The sequence below is a fragment of the Microtus pennsylvanicus genome, chromosome 10 (assembly GCF_037038515.1).
Source record: "Microtus pennsylvanicus isolate mMicPen1 chromosome 10, mMicPen1.hap1, whole genome shotgun sequence".
NCBI lineage: Eukaryota > Metazoa > Chordata > Mammalia > Rodentia > Cricetidae > Microtus > Microtus pennsylvanicus.
In genome coordinates this window covers 55,558,868-55,579,839 of record NC_134588.1, presented here as the reverse complement: position 1 = coordinate 55,579,839, position 20,972 = coordinate 55,558,868, and the positions used below count along the sequence as shown (strand labels likewise).

Here is a 20,972-nt window from a genome sequence, read left to right as displayed (position 1 = left end):
TGTGCTTTTTTCTTCATAACCCTTTCAAGCTTGTGGGGTTTTTTTGTTTGTTTGTTTTTGTTTTGCTTTTCAAATATGTCCTTTTGTACATCTGAATCCTATTCCTCATAACAAGAATTCTAGAACTTTTAGAATGGATATATCTGTGTATTTCTCCACATTTGAATCCTATTCCTCATAACAAGAACTCTGGAACTTTTAGAAAGGATATATATGTGTGTCTCCACTTTTGCCCTGTACATTTATGAAAAATTAGTCATATATTAGTCTTATACTTTGCAAAATAATTTGTGCATGTCTTTCTATTTCACCAAAATCACCAAACTCTCTTAAAAAGTTCTTGGTAAAGAGAATGCTAAGAACAGCAAAATTAAAAGTGTTGTTTTGGTGACTGTTACAGTGGTCATCAAAAATGCTTAAACTCGCTGATTGTTTAAATTTTGAATAATAGAAAATGAAGCTATTTCTTGGCATTCATAAGAGGATTTTTAGTAGTTAGCATGTTGATATCTAATACCTAAAGATATTGGATTACTAGTAATGCATAAAGCATATGAATTTTCAGTTCTTTCTTCCAAGATTTGTGTATTAATGTATACGAACTGTTTTATGGATAAGAATTTTGATTTGTCTGATAAGTTTAAGGGTGTTTCTTTGACTATTAGGTATAATAGCCACAAAAATAGTATGCATATTACTACACAAAAAACAGTAAATCACAAAATTTGTATATTTAAAATCTATATCAAACATTTTAATTATTATTAAATACTAATTTTTTTAAAATATGTTACCGTATTGTAGTCAGTTTTTTAAAATTAGAGTGGCTTTGCTAGTTCAGTGGTTAGGTCCAATTTTTGTGTGAAATGCTTCCAGTACTCAGCCAATTGAGAACGTGTGGGTATCTTATTTTACATGACCCGGTAGTACCAGTTTTACAGTGTTAAGTGTCATGCACTTCTCTCTAGAAGTTCTATGTCTTTTTACATTGTACTTTTTCTGTAACTGTTCAGTTTCAGAGGGCTTACATTTGAAATCAGCTACAAAATCTTTTTTGTTGCTATAGCAATTTGGTTTACTACTTGAAAAATTCTGAAATTTAGACAATACTGTTCTTTTTGTTTTGTTTTGTTTGTTTGTTTGTTTTTTTCCCCTGATGGTCTGTAGCTCAGATCCCAGCCTTCTACATGGACACAAGTCATTTATTTAATACCCAGCATGCACGATTGGCTCCACCTTCCCTGGCTCAGCAGCAGGGCTTCCAACCAGGCCTCTCTCAGGTAAACATTTTAATCCTGTATTTCTTGACACTTCTGTGGTTGTAGCAGTTTATCTTGGATTCTTAGTAATAATACATTTACTTAAAATTCCACTTTGGATTATCTTGTGGATAGGCTGTTAGCAAAACTTGGAAAATATTTTAATTCCCCAAGTTTCCAGAACTTAATAGTTACCAATATGCAGTAAGTCATAGGTTAAAAAGAAAACTGGTTTTAAAGGGGAGTTGATATATACCGTAAATGTTTTAATTTTTATGTCTGAAGTTTTGTTGTTTTTATTTTCCCAGTCTTGTGATTTCATGTATGAAGTTTGCGCCTGTTTTATATGCACTGTTTTTGTTGTTATTGCAGCCAACGTCAGTTCAACAGATTCCAATTCCTATCTATGCCCCACTGCAAGGGCAGCATCAAGCCCCGCTGAGTTTGGGAGCTGGACCTGCAGTTTCCCAGGCTCAGGAATTATTCAGTTCTTCAATTCAGCCATATAGGTAAAGTGCCTTAAAATTTGTTATATTTTTTATATATAATTGATGGATTATGTAGTATCTAGTGCTAATTCCTTTTCCCCCAAACCCTAGGGTACCATGTTATAAAATAAATAATTAAGCGTGTTCATTATATGTTACAACCCTGTCTTTGGTGATTTCAGCTAGGCCTTATTTTCGTTTGTTTTGTACATGGTTCAGATAGAGTTTTCATAACCTGTGGGCAGCTGTCTTGAGCTACTCTTATCTGGGCATGGTGACTCACACTGGTCTTAAAGACCATGTGTGTTTGTCTGTCAGTGTCTGTGTCATCATATATATATATATGTATATATGTATCAAAGAGAAAATTAAGTTAGCTCTCAGTTTTGTGGTGAAATGTAAACTGTTGTTGCTAAGAGTAGGCTTTTGTATGAAGTTCTGGTGTGTGCAGAACTATAGTCTTGAAACAGGTGGCCACAGACATTGTCTTCTCTACTTCATTACTAATTAGAAAGGAGAATACTTGGTCATTTGAGAATCTTGTTCTTAAGCTTTTCAGATTCTAAATAAAATTTATGAATAACATGACCTCCTGCTTAATACGTACATAGATCGCAGCCAGCTTTTATGCAAAGCAGTCTGTCGCAGCCTTCTGTGGTCCTTTCTGGTACGGCTATCCACAACTTCCCAGCTGTCCAGCACCAGGAGCTTGCCAAGGCACAATCAGGTCTTGCCTTTCAGCAGACTTCAAATACTCAGCCTATCCCTATACTGTATGAGCATCAGCTGGGGCAGGCATCAGGACTAGGAAGTTCTCAGCTGATAGATACACATCTTCTTCAGGTAAGGAGTGCTTGCTTACTCATGGTGTTCTTAATGGGCTTTTGTTTATTTAATTCAGATTCTTTTAAGCACATAAAAATCTTTTTCTGTTGTTTTTGGTTTGGGTTTCTTTCTCTGTATCCCTGGCAATCCTGAAACTCACTCTGTGTACCAAGCTGGCCTCAAACTCAAGAGAACTGCCTGCTTCTGCCTCCCAAGCAATGGGACTGAAGGTGTGCACCACCACATCCAGCTAAGATCTTCCCTTTTAGAATGATCATGTTGATACAGATTGTATGGGAACTTCCCTCTCAGTTTTTCTTCTGTTTTCTTGTATATTTTTCTAGGCAAGAGCCAATCTTACCCAGGCCTCAAATCTTTATTCTGGACAAGTACAGCAGCCTGGTCAGACAAATTTCTATAACACTGCCCAATCACCAAGTGCTCTCCAGCAGGTAAACTATGGCATGGTAAATTTCCTCAATTTTTTTATATTATTCTTTGTATTGCTTTTGTTATTTTTTGGAAATTTTTATTGAACAAAGATAGCGGAAGTGGTTTTCAAACTTCACTGGAATGTTCTGGGGGTTCCATTAGAAGTGGACAGTGCTTCATTCAGTCCTGTAACAACCAGCTCTTGACCACACCTCCGCCTCTAATTCTAGTTGCACTTTTACATCTTTTTTTTTTAACTGAGATTCCATGTAATAGTTTATAAGAGAAAATCCATTAATATGAAAGTTTGAAAACCATTTTTTCAAGAATATAATAAGTGATACACCTATTAGTGTTAGAGGTGAGAGGTTAATATAATACTATGGCACTATAAAGAGTGGTAATAAGGGTAGCACCTTAACTGTATGGATTTTCAATGGGAAGTGAATATCCTCTTCTGACATCATTACACATGACACAAGGCTAGAGAAGTGTGAGTCGTTAATCCTTTGGTTTGCCATTGTTATGAATGATATTCATAATAGCTTACAAACAAAGCTTTTTGTATGAAAACTAAAAAGTTTTTTTTATTAAGAAGACTCATTTTGACCAAATGCAAATAATATGGCAGTTTTGGTGGTGGAAACTTTTGCTACTTAAATTGTATATTGTTTATTTGACATGTGCTCTGTGAGTATCTTCAAAGTTAAGTCGTCGTTTCATTTAATGTAGTTTTTTCACTACAGCTAGCATATACAGATCTGTAATCTCGATGTTCATTTGATGATGAAATCACCAAACACCGCATTTCTTAAGACTGGTTTCTGTTGTTGAGCAGTGTATTGCCATATATTGTCACCAGACCTCTAATACAAGAATGGAGATAGGGCTGTGTGGGGTTATTCATACCTTTAATCCCCACACTTGGAAGACAGAGGCATCTCTGTGAGTTCAAGGCCAGCCAGGATTACATAGTGAGATCTTATCTTAAAGAGGACAAAGAAAATAGAGATACTTAACTAAAGATGTTGATGGATATTTGATGAAAATATTTTTATATTGTTAAAAGTATTTGAAGATCTATGTGTATACATATATATTTATGTATACACACATAGTAATTATAAGCAAATGATCACAGTTTCTGTTTGCTTCTTTTTGTAGGTTACAGTACCTTTACCTGCATCTCAGCTTTCCTTGACTAATTTTGGATCTACGGGACAGCCTCTCATTGCTTTGCCTCAGACTCTTCAGCCCCAATTACAGCACACAACACCACAAGCACAGGCTCAGAGCCTGAGCCGTCCTGCACAAGTAAGCCAGCCTTTCAGAGGACTAATCCCTGCTGGAACACAGCATAGTATGATGGCAACTACAGGAAAGGTAAGTGAAAATTTGGTTAGTGTATAGAAGGATTTGCTGCTTGTAGGTATTTGGAGATAAGAGATGTGTATGTTGTTGTGTTGACTATGAAGATAAAATGCATGTACGCCATGGCATACACAAAAACATAGGTGTGCGCACACAATAAAACAGATGTAACTGTAAAAGGGCTTAAGATGACTCATCGGGTAAAGTCCCCCGTTGCCAAGGCTTAAGACCTCAGTTCAATCCCAGGGACTCATGGCTGAAGGAGAGAACTGATAACTCACAAAATGTCCTGACCTCCATGTTCAAGGTGAGGAAGTGTGCACACACTGAATAAATAATATAACTAATGTATAATATTAATAAAACATCAGTTTTTACAACTCAGAAAACCTCACGTGCATGTGTGCTTGTGTTTTTCTTTCATTATTTGCTTCTTTTTTAATATTCCCTGTTTTGTCTAATAATAATAAAGAACTCAGAAAATTTTTTATAGAAATGTTAGTATTATGTCTTGCTTGACTTTGAATTTTGAAACCAGTTGTGGGATTTTATAGTTTAGCCATCACATATAGGATGCTAAGTACAACACTTACTTACAGGATTAAAGGAATGTTACTTTATTTTGTGTGTTTTCTCAGATGTCTGAAATGGAACTAAAAGCCTTCGGAAGTGGCATTGATATCAAACCGGGGACACCTCCAATTGGTGGTCGGAGCACCACGCCAACATCTAGTCCATTCCGGTAAGGTGGACATGTAAATTTGCTTAGGAAATTGAAAGATAATTGAAAAATTTTTTGAGAATTCAGTTATCACCTAATGTGTTATCAGTCCCATGTTAAGCAGAAGTGAGTAAGACAATTATTTTGTTAATTTTATCTACAATGTCAAGCCTGTATTTTGGAAGATCCTTTAATATAAGTAACAACTTCATCTCACCTTGGCTTTTCTTAATAGTGCTACCATTGAGCTTTGTTTGTTTCAATTAACAACTAAATGTGATGGAAATACAAAAGAAAATGTCTTTGAAATTCTAACAGCATTACTTGGCACTGCTCTACTGACGAGTGACTTCTTTTCCAAGGGCTACTTCAACAAGTCCAAACAGCCAGTCTAGCAAAATGAACAGCATTGTTTATCAGAAGCAGTTCCAGTCAGCCCCTGCCACAGTGAGAATGACACAGCCATTTCCTGCACAGTTTGCACCCCAGGTAGGCAGATCCGAGGGAGAATGAGCCTAGTGTTGTAAAGTGGTGGCTAATCTTACTAAGGTTGTGTTTTTATAATCATAACATAGGTGACCCAGCTAAGATGTGCGCCTTTGAATGAAAACTTGTCTGGTTTAACAGTGAATGTGTACTGCTCAGCTGTATTCATTTATTTTTATGAATAGGCCGAGGCAGTAGTAGTTTAGTTTTAAAGCAGACAATAGCAATACTCAAGATTCCCCACACAGCTCTGACAGTTTGAGTCCTATTCCTTTTGTCTTTTTTGAAGAAGTTTTCAGTGAAGGGTCCCAGTGCTTAAGTTTTCCTGGCCTAACATGGGTTTTTGTTTTTATGCTGTGTTGTTGAAGTAAGATTTTTCTGAATGGTTTAAGTTAATGTGTAGATAGGTTTGCTTCTCCTTCCCTTACTGATTGAAGACTAAGAATAACTTGGGCTAGAATTGGTTAAGAAACACATTTGTCAAGTTACTATTATTTTGCCTTCAGATTATGTTTAGATTAGAAGTATGCTTTTCTACAGTTGTTCCATTAAACACTCCATGGTTCTAATTATTTATAGCTTTCTGTCTCCCCCATAGAATATGCAGCTGAAGTGCCATAGCATGCTTTGCCTAATTTTTCCTGTTAAACTTTATAAGCATGGCCTGTTTGTTCTTTGTCCTTATTAATGGAATGGCACTATCCAAAAACTTTGACTGGCAGAATGGGCACAGATTTACTCTGTTATAAGCCAACCTAGTCTGGTTGGCTTTTTTTTTTTTAACAGTTCAATGTTGTATGTTTTGTTTTTTCACTCAGATTCTCTCTCAGCCTAACCTGGTCCCTCCATTGGTAAGAGCCCCACATACTAACACCTTCCCAGCGCCTGTACAGAGGCCACCAATGGCACTGGCCAGTCAGATGCCTCCTCCGCTGACCACAGGCCTCATGAGCCATGCTCGTTTGCCACATGTAGCCAGGGGTCCTTGTGGATCACTATCTGGAGTCAGAGGTAATCAGGCCCAGGCTGCGTTGAAGGCTGAACAAGATATGAAGGTTAGTACAGTGTTAACAGCCACCAGAGCAAGAATCTGTCTCTGAACCATGTCTTAAAATGCCTCTGGATTCATAACCATATATCCAGGCATTCATTGTCTGTATCAGACTTAACCAAGCTAACTACTGTTATTTGTGTGCCCCTCCCCATTTTTTTTCTCCCTTCCATCCTTACCTTTTCCTCCTTTTATGAACCTCCCTTTGCCACTATAGTCAGAAATCAAATTAACATTTAAACTATCCAAATGTATTGCTTATGAAATACGTGTTTGAGGGAGATCTGAGTTTGGATGCAGTATTTTTAAGTATTAAAAAATGTAATATGGATTGTTTATTATAGGTTATCCCGTTTTATTTCTTTCCTTTTTTCCCCTTTCCCTCCCTGGCCTCCCCTCCCCCACCCAAGTATAATACATAATCATGGTTTTGGTGAACTCTGAAATGGGTAAGACGTGTTAGCTATCTTGATTTTTATTTCTTCACAAGTTATTTGAGTAATTTTCATATCAAAACTGTTTTCCACATCTTTTTTTTTTTTTGCCTCCCACCTGAGGTGGCTATGTTCCAGAATGCAGTTAGTTATAGATGAAGAACTCAAAAAAGCACTTTGGGATCCTTCATGATAAAAGGCACAAATAAACTTGGGTTTGCTGAGGCCGTTAGGAGTCTGTGTGGGGACAGTTCTCAGCATAAATTTTACCCATCTGCTTGTATAACCACTTAGAGTTTGTTTCTGTAATTACTTTAGGTTGACTTTAAGAAAAGTGAAGATTAAACTTGTTTAATCACGACATGGATTAGACTAGAATAGAAAAGATTAGTGCTTACAAGAGCGAAATGTGCACAGTGGTGCTTTACTCTGAATTAGAAACATGTTTGTGATAATACTAATTAAAGAATTTGGCTCATTAAGTTTCTTGGTTGATATCCTTTGTGTTTCTAATGCTGAGTAATGAAATTCAAAGACTACCCTCTAGGAGAACTATGGCACATCACTTAGCTTTACTAGGCTTTGGGCCTACGGTTTCCATCTGTTTGTTACTACTAAAAGCACTAGCACCCAAAGCTTTGCAGATTGTGTAGCCTTCTGCCCCTGGCTACTTCCCACTTAATTTTAAAACATTTCTCATGTTAGAAATGTCATTAGAGCTTAATATTATTAGTGGGATGGGAGTATACAAATTTCTTAAATTGTTTTTAGATCTTTAGATAGTATAGGTTGATTACCTATAGAACATGAAGGAGTTTTTGTTGTTGTTTTGTTATGTGCAAAAGGGGTAGAAAGCTAAGTTTTAATTGTATGTATTACAGTACTATAATTTACAGATTAACGTAAGTATATTCTTTGGGGCACGTAGTCAATGAAACTAAGATTATTTACCAGCTCAGAATGTGGTAGGAGCTATCAGAACTTAGTGATCAAGTGAAGTTGTAGTTACTAATTTCTGATGCTCTTCCCCTGCAGAAGAGAGCTGTGGGAAGAGGACTCAGCCACAAGACATTTGGTCCTAGGTGTTGGTAATGCCACAATATAAGTGCTTCCTTTTCATTTTATTGTAGACCACATATTGATAACTAGAAGTTTTAAGTGTTACATTACATGTATGTTTTCAGATTTGCAAGCAGCCTCCCTGAATAAAGTTTAGTATCAGTGAGCTGCCACACCCCCCCCCCCAAAAAAACAAAAAAACAGTAGGAACCAGCAGCAATGTGTATTTTATTGTTTATAAGAGGGCAGATGCTAGAAAGATGGTGGGAGGTGGTCTTGCTTCAGGAATTTTTTTTAAAAATCACATAGAAGATAGGAAGAAGCCTATGCATTAAAAACTGAAAGATCAATGGGGCCAAACCAACTTAGGGAAAAACTGATTTTTGTGACTGGTACAAAAATTTGAACTGAGATTGATTTGACAGGCTTTGGTAATGTTAGGTGATGTTGCAGTATTTTCAGTTCTTATTTTCTTATTTTTTAAGGCAAAACAGAGAGCAGAGGTTCTTCAGTCCACGCAGCGGTTCTTCTCTGAACAGCAACAGAGCAAACAGATAGGAGGCAAAGCCCAGAAAGTGGACAATGATTCAAGTAAACCTCCTGAAACACTGACTGACCCACCTGGTGCCTGTCAGGAAAAAGTAGAAGAAAAGCCACCCCCTGCACCCACCATAACCACCAAGCCTGTCAGAACTGGACCAATCAAACCTCAAGCGATCAAAACCGAAGAAACAAAATCTTAAAAGCTTTGGGGTATTGTGGGTGGGTGGGCAGGGAAAATGAAGTCAAACAAAGCCAGCAGCCATGGCGGTAAAATGGTCTGTGATATTATCCTGTGATGAGCTTGAAGATGCACAAGGGGCATAGAGCATTTTACGCTGATAGAGCTGCTACACCAGTTAAGATGAGGCTTTACAGGCTTGCACCTACTATGTAACATTTGTTTGGTTGACAGGCATCTCCAGTCAGTTTATATACAAGTATGTGCACACATCTATAAGTGCATACAGTTAGATCTAAGGAGCTTTATGATTAAATGAAAAACCAGAAATAGGAGGAAATGATACCACAGAGTGGCTCAGTTGGGCACTGGGTGGTCCCATTGATATATCAGCTGTGGTTCTATTCCTCCCTTGTGTTCTTTGGATGTGTCTATGGCATTTCTAGGCTTGAAAGTAAAATGATGCTAACTGGTGCTGGATAGAGGAGCCTTATTTTTTATTACGGCAGCTTGTTATTTTTGTAACATGGTAATTTGGTTGGACACAATAAAGTACAGAGGTAACTGATCTCCCCTTCTTCCTGGATGAGTGAGAAGACAATTAAATATTGATGTCAGCATCCTTGAGTATATTCAAATGAGCAACATTTGGCTTCTGCTTCTATTTAAAATGATGCTGTGTTTTGATTGTGGTCCGAAGCTTTGAAGCACTACTTGGCATCTCCTTCCTTCTTTGGAGGTCTCACCATTCAAACATAACACATTTGATAAAATGTTTGTAAGATGAGGTCTTGCTTGTCTCCACTAGGTCATTTTCATATGAATCCAGTGGTTATAGAGTTTTGTTTTAGGGGTAATTTTTTTTTCTTTTTTAATAACGGTTTTTAGCTGATGTTCATGGAAAGAATGAATCATTAGAACTGTGCCACTAGTGAAACAAAACCGTATCTAAGAGTGTTTCTTTACAGAGCTGTGTCATGCCATCCTTTGGGCCCTCCGCTGGAAAAGTAGAATCAAGTCTCAAATCCTGCCTTTTCCATTGTATCCTCCAGTACTGTAGATGTAGGACAGCACTGTATCATACCTCTGTGAGTGTAAAATAGCTTGTCCCTGCTTTATGATACACAGTAGTGACCGTGCTTTAACAGAGCTGTTTTTAATGATGTTGCTCAGAATGTTTTCTTTCCAGATGATGATTGAGAAGCTAATTTAAAAAAAAAAATGGTGCCAGGTATCACAAAAGTAACAGAACTGTGCCGTTTTCTGGGATTTTGTTTTTTACTTTTTTTTTAAAATGGAGTGTGCTGGATGTCTCTACAATTTTGTTCAAATGACTGCAGAACCTGGAAAAGCTGTTGCTGCTATTGATGCATAACATACTGCTATTATTGGTCTTTTTATATAAATATAAATATATATATACATATATATAATTTGAATTTTTGGAAACTTTAGCTGTGCTGTCAACTTTGGAAAAAAGTATCCCAGTTTACCGTGTTGAGTTGGCATTGTACAGAAATTAACAGCCATATTGGTCTAGAAATGTTGAACTTAATTTTTTTCCCATTTGTACAGGGGTAACGCACTGTATTAAATATGTAAGGTCTTATCTACGTGGGTTTGATTACAAAAACTAATAAAGTATTCTCTAAATAATGAATCTTGAAGCTTCTAATCCATTCCAAAATCTGAAGCAAAGCTTGTTAATGTACCAAAGACCATAATCAATGCATTAATACGCTGGTTGGTGGTGGCGCACAACTTTAATCCCAGCACTCAGGAGGCAGAGACAGGTGGATCTGTGTGAGTTCCAGGTCAGCCTGGTCTACAAGTACTACTAGTTCTGGGACAGGCTCCAAAGCAACCCTGTCTCAAAAAAAAAGTGCATTTACACTGTAGAGGAGAAGAAAAGAAGTCTTGTCATCTGAATTTTCCATGAGTTACAAGAATTTTGAGGCTTATTCAATGTCAGTATTGTTGTGGAGGGTAATAGTTATGGCCCCTGTTCTCAGGTTAATCAAACTTTGGAAGATGGAAACAAAAGAAGAACCAGGAGTATAAAGGTCATTCTCAGCTGGGTAGCAAGTTTGAGGCCCAACCTGGGCTGTATGAAACCCTAGGGCCAGAGCAGGGGAGGGCCACCTAGAGAGCCAGGCGTGGTGGCACATGCCTTGAATTCTAGCTCTCAGGATTAGGGCTCTGGGAGATTTTGTTTATTCCTATATATAGGACATGTGATTTCTAGACAGACCTTTAGCAGAGTTGGTCACTAAGTCATTAATAATGTATTGTGGAATACTCAGACATTGACTGAGTTTTCTGGTCTGTGGTTTTTTAAAAGTTCTGGTTAATCCAAGGGACCGGGAGAAGTATGGTAAGAGGGTTAGCAACCCTGACAGAGTCATTATGTCACGTTTGCCTTCTTACTATGTCACTTCAATCACAGCTACTTTGCATATTAAGTTTAATCTTCCTAAATTTAAAAGGTTAAAAACCTGTATAGCTTGCATTGTGTCTGCAACAGTCTACTCTGTTGTGTAGAGCACCACTGATAATTTTGCCCAGGTAGGCCTGCAGTGGAAACTGTTAACTTTGCATAAGTCAGTGGCTCTCAACCTGTGGAATCAAACAACCCTTTCACGGGGATTGCCTGAGACAGATGTTTACATTACAGTTCATAGCAGTAGCAAAACTACAGTTAGAAAGTAGCAACAAATAATTTTATGGTTGGGGGTCACCTCAACAAATATTAAAGGATTAGGAAGGCTGAGAGCCAATGATGTTAGTTTAATTTACAGATCTTTGGGTTTGTTTTTTTCCCACTTAATAAATGTGCTTATGAAGGAGTAATAGGATGGGGGGAGTAGGTATAATTTGAAAAGTTCTTTTCATTGTGTAAATTTTAGAAGTAACCCTTAAACTTCAGTCTGGAGGCAAGATGTGAAAGGTTAAGGGAGGACATCGTGGATTGTGAGTTGAAAGTACCAGAGTGAACCTGTTTGGGTATGATTTCACCGGTGTTCTTGTTTGCTTTTTCTTGTGCTACCTTTGCATCGTATTTCATAGTTTATTACCATTGAGTTTTCCATTATGTAACCAGTTAGTCCAAAACTTTGTTCAAAAGAACAAGTATTATCCAAGTGCATATGGGTCAAGAATTGTTGCTTTGGTGTGGCGCCTTTGACTCAAGGCCTTCGAGATGAAGTGCATTGTACAGTTTCAAAGGTGGAGTGGTAGCATTCTCCTGGTTTCCAGGAATCTACAGCAGAGCCAGGTGTGTGAGTGTGGAAGAGCACAGTAGTGCAGTGGTGGACACAGATGAGGAAACATGGTGATGGAGTAAGGAAAATAAATAGGTAACAGGGAAGGGAGAGTCCGTGAGTAGGGCTTTGAGGGAAAGGTGACTCAGCAGCTCCACAGTCCTGCTGCTCTGCTGAAATATAGTTGAAGATGCCATCTTAGATGTTCACTCTCAAGTGTTGGAGCATGGGTCTGCATCTTTAGCCCAGATCCCATAACCTGAATCATGCAACAACACTTGCAGAATTGGTCAGAGTTAAGCAGCTCTTGTGGTATCTGACATCACACTTTGTCAAGCACACTAGGTTAAGCGAAATAAAAATTCATAGTGTGTAACTTAATGCCACCCTCACAAGTCAGGTCTCTATGAACTGAGGATTGGTCCCAGGCTTTGAAAAGGCTCCTCTGCCACTCTTCCCCACCCCATCACCGTTCCTCTTCACAGCAGTTGTGTCCCTCTCTCAATGAAACCACTCTCCCAGCTGTGAAAGGAACCTCTACTCTTGAGACCCCATCATGTTTCTGGAGGCAGCCATATCTCTGTGAGTTAGAGTCTCCACAGACCTTGTCTACAAAACAACAAAAAAAGACCAGTCCAAATAACTCCTCCTTTTCTGACTAGTTTGAATCTAGCCGAGAAAATGATTGTCCCTGTCCGTCAAACAAAGCCAAGCATAAATAGAAGCCTATCTGTCCATCTCAACAAGGAAGAGATACTGTCTTGTTGCTGATTTGTATGTTTCTTATTCTACACTATTTTTTATCCTATATATTTTCCCTCTTTTCCTGTTCTCTGTTCCTTTTTTAGTTCCTAATGTATCCGATAAATGCTTGAGCTATTTTAGTGTTCTTACTGTGGCCTTTTCCTGAGTAGTAAGTGGACTTTGAAGCCCCAAAGGAAGATCTCCATGTGTGATGTGGAAATGTCAAAGGTGGGTTGTAGGTGTGGAAGACTTAAACGGGGCTGGGGCAATGGAGGGTTCTTTGATCAAAGTGAAGGATGTGTGAATGGCCATACAGAGACCTATAACTGTATAAAAGAGATTGGACTCACCACAGGAAAAGGAGTACCCATAAGTGCCTACCCATTCCTGGAGAACTAGGGGAGGATGTTTCTTCCACTAATGGTGTCGTAGAGGAACTAGGTGGGAGGAAGGGGTTCAAAAGGAAAGGGAGTGTATACCAGATAGCAGTGGGCATGTGTGAGTACAACCAGTACATTATGTAGGTGTATACAGAAAAATGTGCGTAGTAGAAAATTATCAAAAAGATCCATGTGAAACCAGAAAAGATACCCAAACCAACATTTGCCCAAAAAACAAAAAAAGCAAAGTTGTAAAGTGGAAGAGAGAAGAAGCAAAATGATCCTTCCAAAAAATTGTAAGTTCAAATTCTGAATCTAAATATTGAATGACTGAAATGCCAGGTAATACAGCCTAATTGAAAAAGCTGATTAGTGATCTCAAAGAGGAAACAACTTGGTAAATAAGACCTGTAGCGATGTGGATGAGAAATTTATCAGATAAAGATTTGGGAGGAGAAGTGAAAATCAAAGACTCAATAGATTAAAACTTGGTGAATTGCTGGACAATGGTACTACATATCTTTAATCCCAACATAGAGGAAGAGGAAGGTGGGTCTCTAAATTTGAGGTCAGCCTGTTCTTCAAAGTGGGTTCTAGAACAACCAGGCCTACACAGAAACCCTGTCTCAAAAATAAAAAAACATCAGTAGATCAGGTAGGAAGGATTGAAGACAAGGTTGAGGAATCATTCTGATAGCAATAAAGGAAAACTGCCAATCATAACTGATTTTCAAGACCTCTGGAACATAACTTGAGAGACCAAATATGAGTCTAGTATAGAAAGAAAACATGGTCAGTGGAATAGTAACAAAATCTCTCAAGTGTAGGAAAAAATAGACACTTAAAGGAATTTAAAACTCCAAATAGACCAAAGGAAGGAACATAGTTAAAATTCTTAGTGCTAATAACATTCAAAACTGCATGAAGAAGCAACAAGCTAACAAAGACAAATTCATTAGAATAGTTGCATCATTACTTCACTAGACACCCTAAAAGTATTGATTTTAAGCTCAGAATAAATAACTGACAAGATTACTATATCCAGGCAAGTTATCTTGGAGTCTTTAGAAAAATAAGGAAATTCCAAGAGAAGGATGAACTTGACACCTAAGACAGCATTGTAGAATATACTTGGCAAAAACATAGGCAGATCAGAAAGAAAGTTCCGATCACTAGAGCTCAAAAAGGACAGTTCTCATGAGAAGAATAACCATGAAAGTTAGAAAAGAATCAAACATGGGGCTGCTATATTAGTCAGGGTTGCTTAAACGAACAGAATTCACAGATTGCCAAAGAGGGTGAGGGCAAGTGCAAACTGAACTCTATGTCTTAAAAACATGACACTGGGAAGTGGATCTGGGAGGAGCTAGGTGAGTAGCAGAGGGCAAATAGCATAAAAAATACATTGTGTGTCTGAAATTCTCAAAAATTATTAGCCAAGAGTTGACTTCAAAGATGAGCAATATTAATAAATCCTTAACTAATTAAATAAGAGTCAATAAAACTAGAAACAAACACAGAGGAGCTGGAAAAATGGATCAGTAGTTAAGAGCACTGACTGCTCTTCCAGAGGACCCAGGTTCAGTTCTCAGCACCCTCATGACAGCTAACAACTGTAACTTCAAAATCTAACACCCTCACACAGATATACCTGCAGGCAAAACACCAATGCACATAAATTAAGAATAAATTATTAAAAAATAAAAGCATCGGGATAAGTGAGGGGAGAGACTATTTCAAAGAACTTAGAAATCAGGAACAGTGACAGGGCAATGGTGGCGCACACCTTTAATCCCAGCACTCAGGAGGCAGAGAGGCAGGTTAGAGTCCAGCCTGGTCTACAAGAGCTAGTTCCAGGACAGGCTCCAAAAAAGGAAGAAAGAAACCAGGAGCTTACACACACACACACACACACACACACACACACACACACACACAAAAGACAGCATTGCACCAGCCAGCAGGCTCCTAGGATGCAGGAAGGGAAGCAGAAACATCATGCAAAGGGTAAGCCTGGCAGCCTTGTGCAGACACCGGGTCTAGTTTACAGGACAAATCATAGTTCTTAATACACCTCAAACCCAGTTGCAGTATCACAGCAAGTGCTGTGTCTGGCAGGATGGTCGGCAGTGGACAGGAGTCCTCAAGAGGGAACCTGTTGGCATAAGACTGATAAGGACTTGAGACCCGAGAACAGTCACAAGTAAGAGACCATAAACACAATCTGCCACAGCTCCAGTGTGAGACAACTCGGGAAACAGTTGAGGGTGGCTGTGCTGGATGCTGACAAGTGGATAAAGTGGAAACCATAGGGAATCAACCCCGTTCAGCAAGTGAAGTGTCTAGGTCCCACCCTCCGTGCCTAGGATCAGACCTCATCAACTGAGAAAAACTCTGGAGACTGATAATCCAGAGTCTGACCTTAGCTTGTGGACCAACTTTTGGAGCCACCAACTCCAGTCCAGAGAACTCTGAATCTGCAATTAGATCATGCGACATCTTTTGGCCCATCTCTCTAGCAGGGTAAGAAATGTTTAGTGGGTTTTGAAAGTACAAAGAAGTATTGTCGAATCTCAGGGCTGTAATTGCTTTTCCGTCTCTCTCTCCCCTGCCCACAACTGGAATGTTAGCTACTACTACTACTTGGACTCAAGAACCTAGGAAATCTACAGGAGATGGAAAACCCTGCCCAGACCTCATACACTGCAATGCTATGTCCGACCTGCAGAGGTCACTAGTACATAAAGAAGGGAAGCCACTAGGCGAAGCCTGTTGAGGCAGATATTGGTTACTTATCTAAAATTACAAGTTCAATTGATCTTCCCTACACGCCCTTCAACACACACATGTTGGATCCAGAAAGAATCTATCCCAACACTTTTATTCTTTTTCCCTTGCGTTTCCTTTATGTGTGGGTTCTAGTAACATCATTATCTTTTAAGATTTATTTTTATTTCATGTATATGAGTGCTTACCTGATTGTATGTATGTGTACATTGTATCTGCCTGGTGTATCTAAACTAGAAGCATTTAGAATCCCCAGAAGATATGACCAGAGAAGAACCTGTCTAGAATATATTGTAGTTGGAACACCAAAAATACAAAGCAAATAAATAAATACAAGATATAATGGGCTCTTCCCTGCCATTCCTCTGAAGAGGCTGACAGACCTTTGCATAACCTCTCTCTCTCTCTCTCTCTCTCTCTCTCTCTCTCTCTCTCTCTCTCTCTCTCTCTCCCTCTGTGTGTGCGTGTATCTCCCTCTCCCCTCCCACTCCAGTCAATAAAACTCTCCACGTGAACAGGGGAGAAAAAAAGATGTAATGGAAAAATGCTAGCTCCGGTACAGAGGGAAATACAACAGAGTAATGCATTCCACATCAGCAACTCTAAAAGCCAGGAAAGCACAACATTTTCTCTTTATCTCCCTCTTCTCCCCCCGATGGACAAGGGTGGGTGGGTGTGGTGTGCCCCTATAGTCGTGTGTGTGTGTGTGTGTGTGTGTGTGTGTGTGTGTGTGTGTGTGTAGGCAGCCAGAGGTCAACATCAGATATCTTCATCAGTTGCCTTCCACCTTATTTACTTGTTTAGTTTGAGACTTTGTCACCCTGGCTGACCTTGTATTTACAGAGATCTGCCTGCTTCTACCTCCCCAATGCTGGGATTCCAGGAGCGTACTATCGTCTCTGACATTCACCTTATTGTTTTGAAAGGATCTCTCTGAACCTGGAGCTCACTGATTCTGCTAGACTGGTTGGTCAACAAGCCCTTGGAGTCTGACTGTTTCCCCATCCCTCAAACACTAGCATTCCAGACATGTACTACTGTGCCCAGTTTTTAATGAGTGCTGGGGATCTTTTTTTAAAAAAAATTTATTTATTTATTGTGTATACAATATTCTGTCTGTGTGCATGTCTGCAGGCCAGAAGAGGGCACCAGACCTCTTTAAAGATGGTTGTGAGCCACCATGTGGTTGCTGGGAATTGAACTCAGGATCTTTGGAAGAGCAGGCAATGCTCTTAACCACTGAGCCATCTCTCCAGCCCAGTGCTGGGGAATCTTAACTCATGCTTACACAGCAAACATTTTACCCACTAAACGAGCCACTGTCCAAGCCCCTAGACACGGCCCTTACAAACTGTTTTTGTTGATTTACTTGGTAGTAGGGAAGAGTGAGGTCAAACAAGTTTGCCTGGGAGTTAGCAGGTTTGCATGCTAATGAGAAAGACCCAATAGGAAGAGGACGTTTGATTATCAATAATGATGTTGCATGAATTTTTCCTGAGGAGACAACACACACACACGTGCACGCACACGTGCACGCACGCACACACCAGACCAAAGTAATGATTGCACCAGATTCCAACCTGGTGAACCAATGAGGTTTTATTGGGATTCCTAACTGGAGTGTGAATGAGAGCATAGTTACAGGGAGTGGGGATGCCACAAAGGCAGCTGTTCCACCAAAATGCCTATCCCAGGACAGGTGACTCATCAAAGCTGCAACCACAGATCACTCTCTACACAGCCTACAGGTAGTACAGAGTTCAAATGTCTCAAGTCAATGCAGTTTGGCTGCTCAGCGTCTCTAGAGACATAGTGGAAGGACCAATAACAGAAACACAAAGCTTGCGGTGGAAGGATGGGCGGGGGTGAAGTTTTCTTAAGCTTCTTTCTGTTTTCCTCAGCTCACAGGAGCAAGTCAGCAGGAAGCTAATCAATCAGACAGTGTTGCACAAAGGGAACACAGCTGTATCGAGAGCATTACAGACTGAGTACCCAGCGGCCTCGGAGCTCATAACCACAGTCAGACAGAGTGGGAAGGTTGGTTCTCCGGATCTGAAGCCACAGGTCCCTCAAAGGCCTGACCTCAGACCATTCCCCGCTCTGCCAAACATGTTTCTGGTTTTAGACAAGGAACATAGCATACATCAGAGCCTTGGGGAAAGTCTTGGATCAGCCCTCAAAGCCCTCAATAAGCCTGCTTGGGGGTGAGGCCCTGTCTGAGATGAGTATGTCACATCTTACAGGTTCTCAACCTGTGGGTCTCAACCCCTCTGGAGGTTGCATATCAGATATTCTACATATCTAGTGTTTATGATGCACAACAATAGCAAAACTACAGTTATGAAGTAGCAAGGAAGTAGCTGTAGGGTTGAGGATCAGCACAACATGAGAAACTGTATTTAAGTGTTGCAGCATTAGGAAGGTTGAAAACCACTGCTGTAGGTAATGGTTTTTCTAAGACAAATACTGTTTCTGAAGTTTTTATTGTCAGTTGCTTTGGATATAGATGGACTACAACAAATTCCTGAGGGGTCCTGGCTCCAAAGCTATAAATCCAAACAGCAACATGAAAAGCAGGCCATCTTAAGCTATCAGAGGATCATGGGATACAGCTCAGGTGGCAAAGCGTTCGCCTCACATTCAGAAAGACCTGTCTGTGTCCAGTCTCCAGGGCTGCATTAACTGGGCATGGTGACCCACAGCTGTAATCCTCGTAGCTGGGAGATGGAGGCAAGAGAATTGGGGGTTCAAGGCCATCCTCATCTATAGATCAAGTTGGAAGTCAGCCTAACAAATTTGAGACAAGCCCAGCCAGGGATACATGAAATCCTGCAAAAGGAGAGAGAGAGAGAGAGAGAGAGAGAGAGAGAGAGAGAGAGAGAGAGAGAGAACGCAGAAGGAAGGCTAGGGAGAAAGATTGGGAAATCCATACAATTTCTCTAGCTCTTCTAAAATTTGCATATAGCAATTGCTTCTGGCTACTTGAGGCAAATGAAAAGGTCGGGGGTGGGGAGCATGGATCCATGATTTGAAAACCCTTCACATTTTAGACACTTAGGACTTCAGAAATCACATGGCTAAAAGAAACAGATAGAAGCACAATGCTAGTTAAGATTCAGGTTCAAGGGCATGAGAACTGATCACAAGGTCTTGGGTCTGAGTTTTGGCAAGCAAAATAAAATAAAATGAGCAGGGTTCCTGCTTTCAAAATGTATGAAATTGGGCTTGGGAGGGCCAGGCTTACTCTCGGCAGTACAGGAGTGGAAATACCTCTAACCACCCGTATTCATATAATCATTCCTGTATTCATTCCGGGGCTATGTGTGTGTGCATATATATATATATATATATATATATATATATATATATATATATATACATAATCTATACATGCATGTCTTCAAGCATTCATTTCAATAGTTTTGAATGAGGAGAATTGATAAAGGAGGGATTTTCTACAAATATTTTCTCAGTCTTTACGGCTACCCTAGGAGAAAACTAGCATTCTTTGACAGACTCGAAAATCAAAACTCACAGAGGTTAGGTTGATAGCTCAAGGTCATTCAGCTGAGAAGAAGAATCTGGGAACTAAATGGCTCACTCTTCAAAGCCCCAAATACTTGCCACCCTAGCAGAGACAATTTGTTTGTTTGAAGCAGGATCTCACTACGCAGCCTTGGCTGTCCTAAAGCCCACTGTGTAGACCATCCTGGCCTCCAGCTCCCAGAGATCTGCCTGACTCTGCTGCCTAAGTCCTCCAGATGTCATTTCAGGAAAGGGAAGAGTCACTGACTATGGTGGTCTGAGAAAATGGGTGCTCATGAACCAGCTTTTAAACGTGTACCCAGTAGCTACAGGTCAGAATGTTTGTCAGGCCAGTTCACCATGGGCTAAGCCAGTGCCTTCCCTGATGCTCAAGTAACATACAGAGTCTTTCCCTGTTCAGGAGCCGCAGCTTCACTCTGCCACAGCAGGGGCTATTTTCACCAGGCTACGTTGGTAGAGAACATTTGTGTCAGCTGCTGTGTGCTGCAGGTGCAAATTATAATCCCATCAGCTCAAGTTCCCGAGAGGGACTCACTCCAGGAGGATAAAAGAGTAAAGGAAACAAAGATGCTGGTCATTTGTTGGCCCTTTCCTTCTCGGAGGAGGCGGTGCGGCTGTTCTGTGGGTACCAAGTGTAATGATAGCAGGGTTTGTTTTTTATTTGATTGTTTGTTTGTAATTCTATGAGCTGCAGTGTGGAAGTGGCCATACATCAGCAGACCTGGGATTCAGAGGTGAGTTCGTTGTTTGTCCTCCAGGAACCAAAACTGTTCGGCCCAGCTCAAGCCATTGAAATCCGTGCTGTAACAACAGCAGTGTCGCCCCACGAGTGGGGTGCAGTTACAGACTCCTGCTCCCTATGGAAAGGCATGGCGGGAGGGCAGGACCTGCAGGTTCCTTGCCTCTGTTGTAGAGAAAGCATCAGTTCTGACATTGAAAGACACAGATTCAGGTCCTGACTCAGTGCCTCCTAGTGAAGCCTCCTGATTTCTCTCTTGCTCAGTTGTGCCCCGTTTGTCCTGTGGAGATCATAATACAGGAGAAATGGTTGCTCTCAAGGAAGCATGGAAAAGGATGCCCCATGGTGAATGGCACTGCCCCATGGGTAGGCTGCCAATTTTTCCATTACCAGCACCAACCCCGCCAACCCTCCAGTATTCAGGTCCTGAGTAAATGACCTAACTATGCCCGAGTTTTGTATTAGTCCTTTTTTGTTCCATTGAAGGTGAGGGCTCCAGGAAGAAAGGTTTACATGGGCCAAAGAACCCAGCAAGAAAAATGCTCCCCTGGAGTGACAACCAACAGGCGAGAATCAGCCTGAGATGAGGCCACTGACAAACTTCCTTTCTTTGGGCCTCCATTTCCTCTCCCTTACCAGGGTCAGTTATGGCTGTTTTGTTTCTTCACT

General features: G+C 40.1%; 1 protein-coding gene across 10 annotated transcripts in view; it reads left to right on the top strand.

The window, feature by feature from the left end:
- The window catches only part of Prrc2c (proline rich coiled-coil 2C), a 71,934-nt gene extending 61,427 nt beyond the window's left edge, over positions 1-10,507 (top strand). For 4 of the 10 annotated variants that reach the window (XM_075988424.1, XM_075988422.1, XM_075988420.1 and 1 more), the window contains exons 27-35: positions 1,168-1,280; positions 1,632-1,768; positions 2,359-2,590; positions 2,917-3,039; positions 4,169-4,387; positions 5,014-5,117; positions 5,459-5,585; positions 6,401-6,637; positions 8,612-10,507. In XM_075988424.1, coding sequence (XP_075844539.1) covers positions 1,168-1,280; positions 1,632-1,768; positions 2,359-2,590; positions 2,917-3,039; positions 4,169-4,387; positions 5,014-5,117; positions 5,459-5,585; positions 6,401-6,637; positions 8,612-8,869 — 1,550 coding nt within the window. In that variant the 3' untranslated portion in view covers positions 8,870-10,507. Of the gene's footprint in view, positions 1-1,167; positions 1,281-1,631; positions 1,769-2,358; positions 2,591-2,916; positions 3,040-4,168; positions 4,388-5,013; positions 5,118-5,458; positions 5,586-6,400; positions 6,638-8,102; positions 8,156-8,611 lie in introns of all 10 variants that reach the window. The other 6 variants (XM_075988425.1, XM_075988423.1, XM_075988427.1 and 3 more) reach the window with 5 other exon arrangements.
- The last annotated feature ends 10,465 nt before the right edge of the window (positions 10,508-20,972 follow it).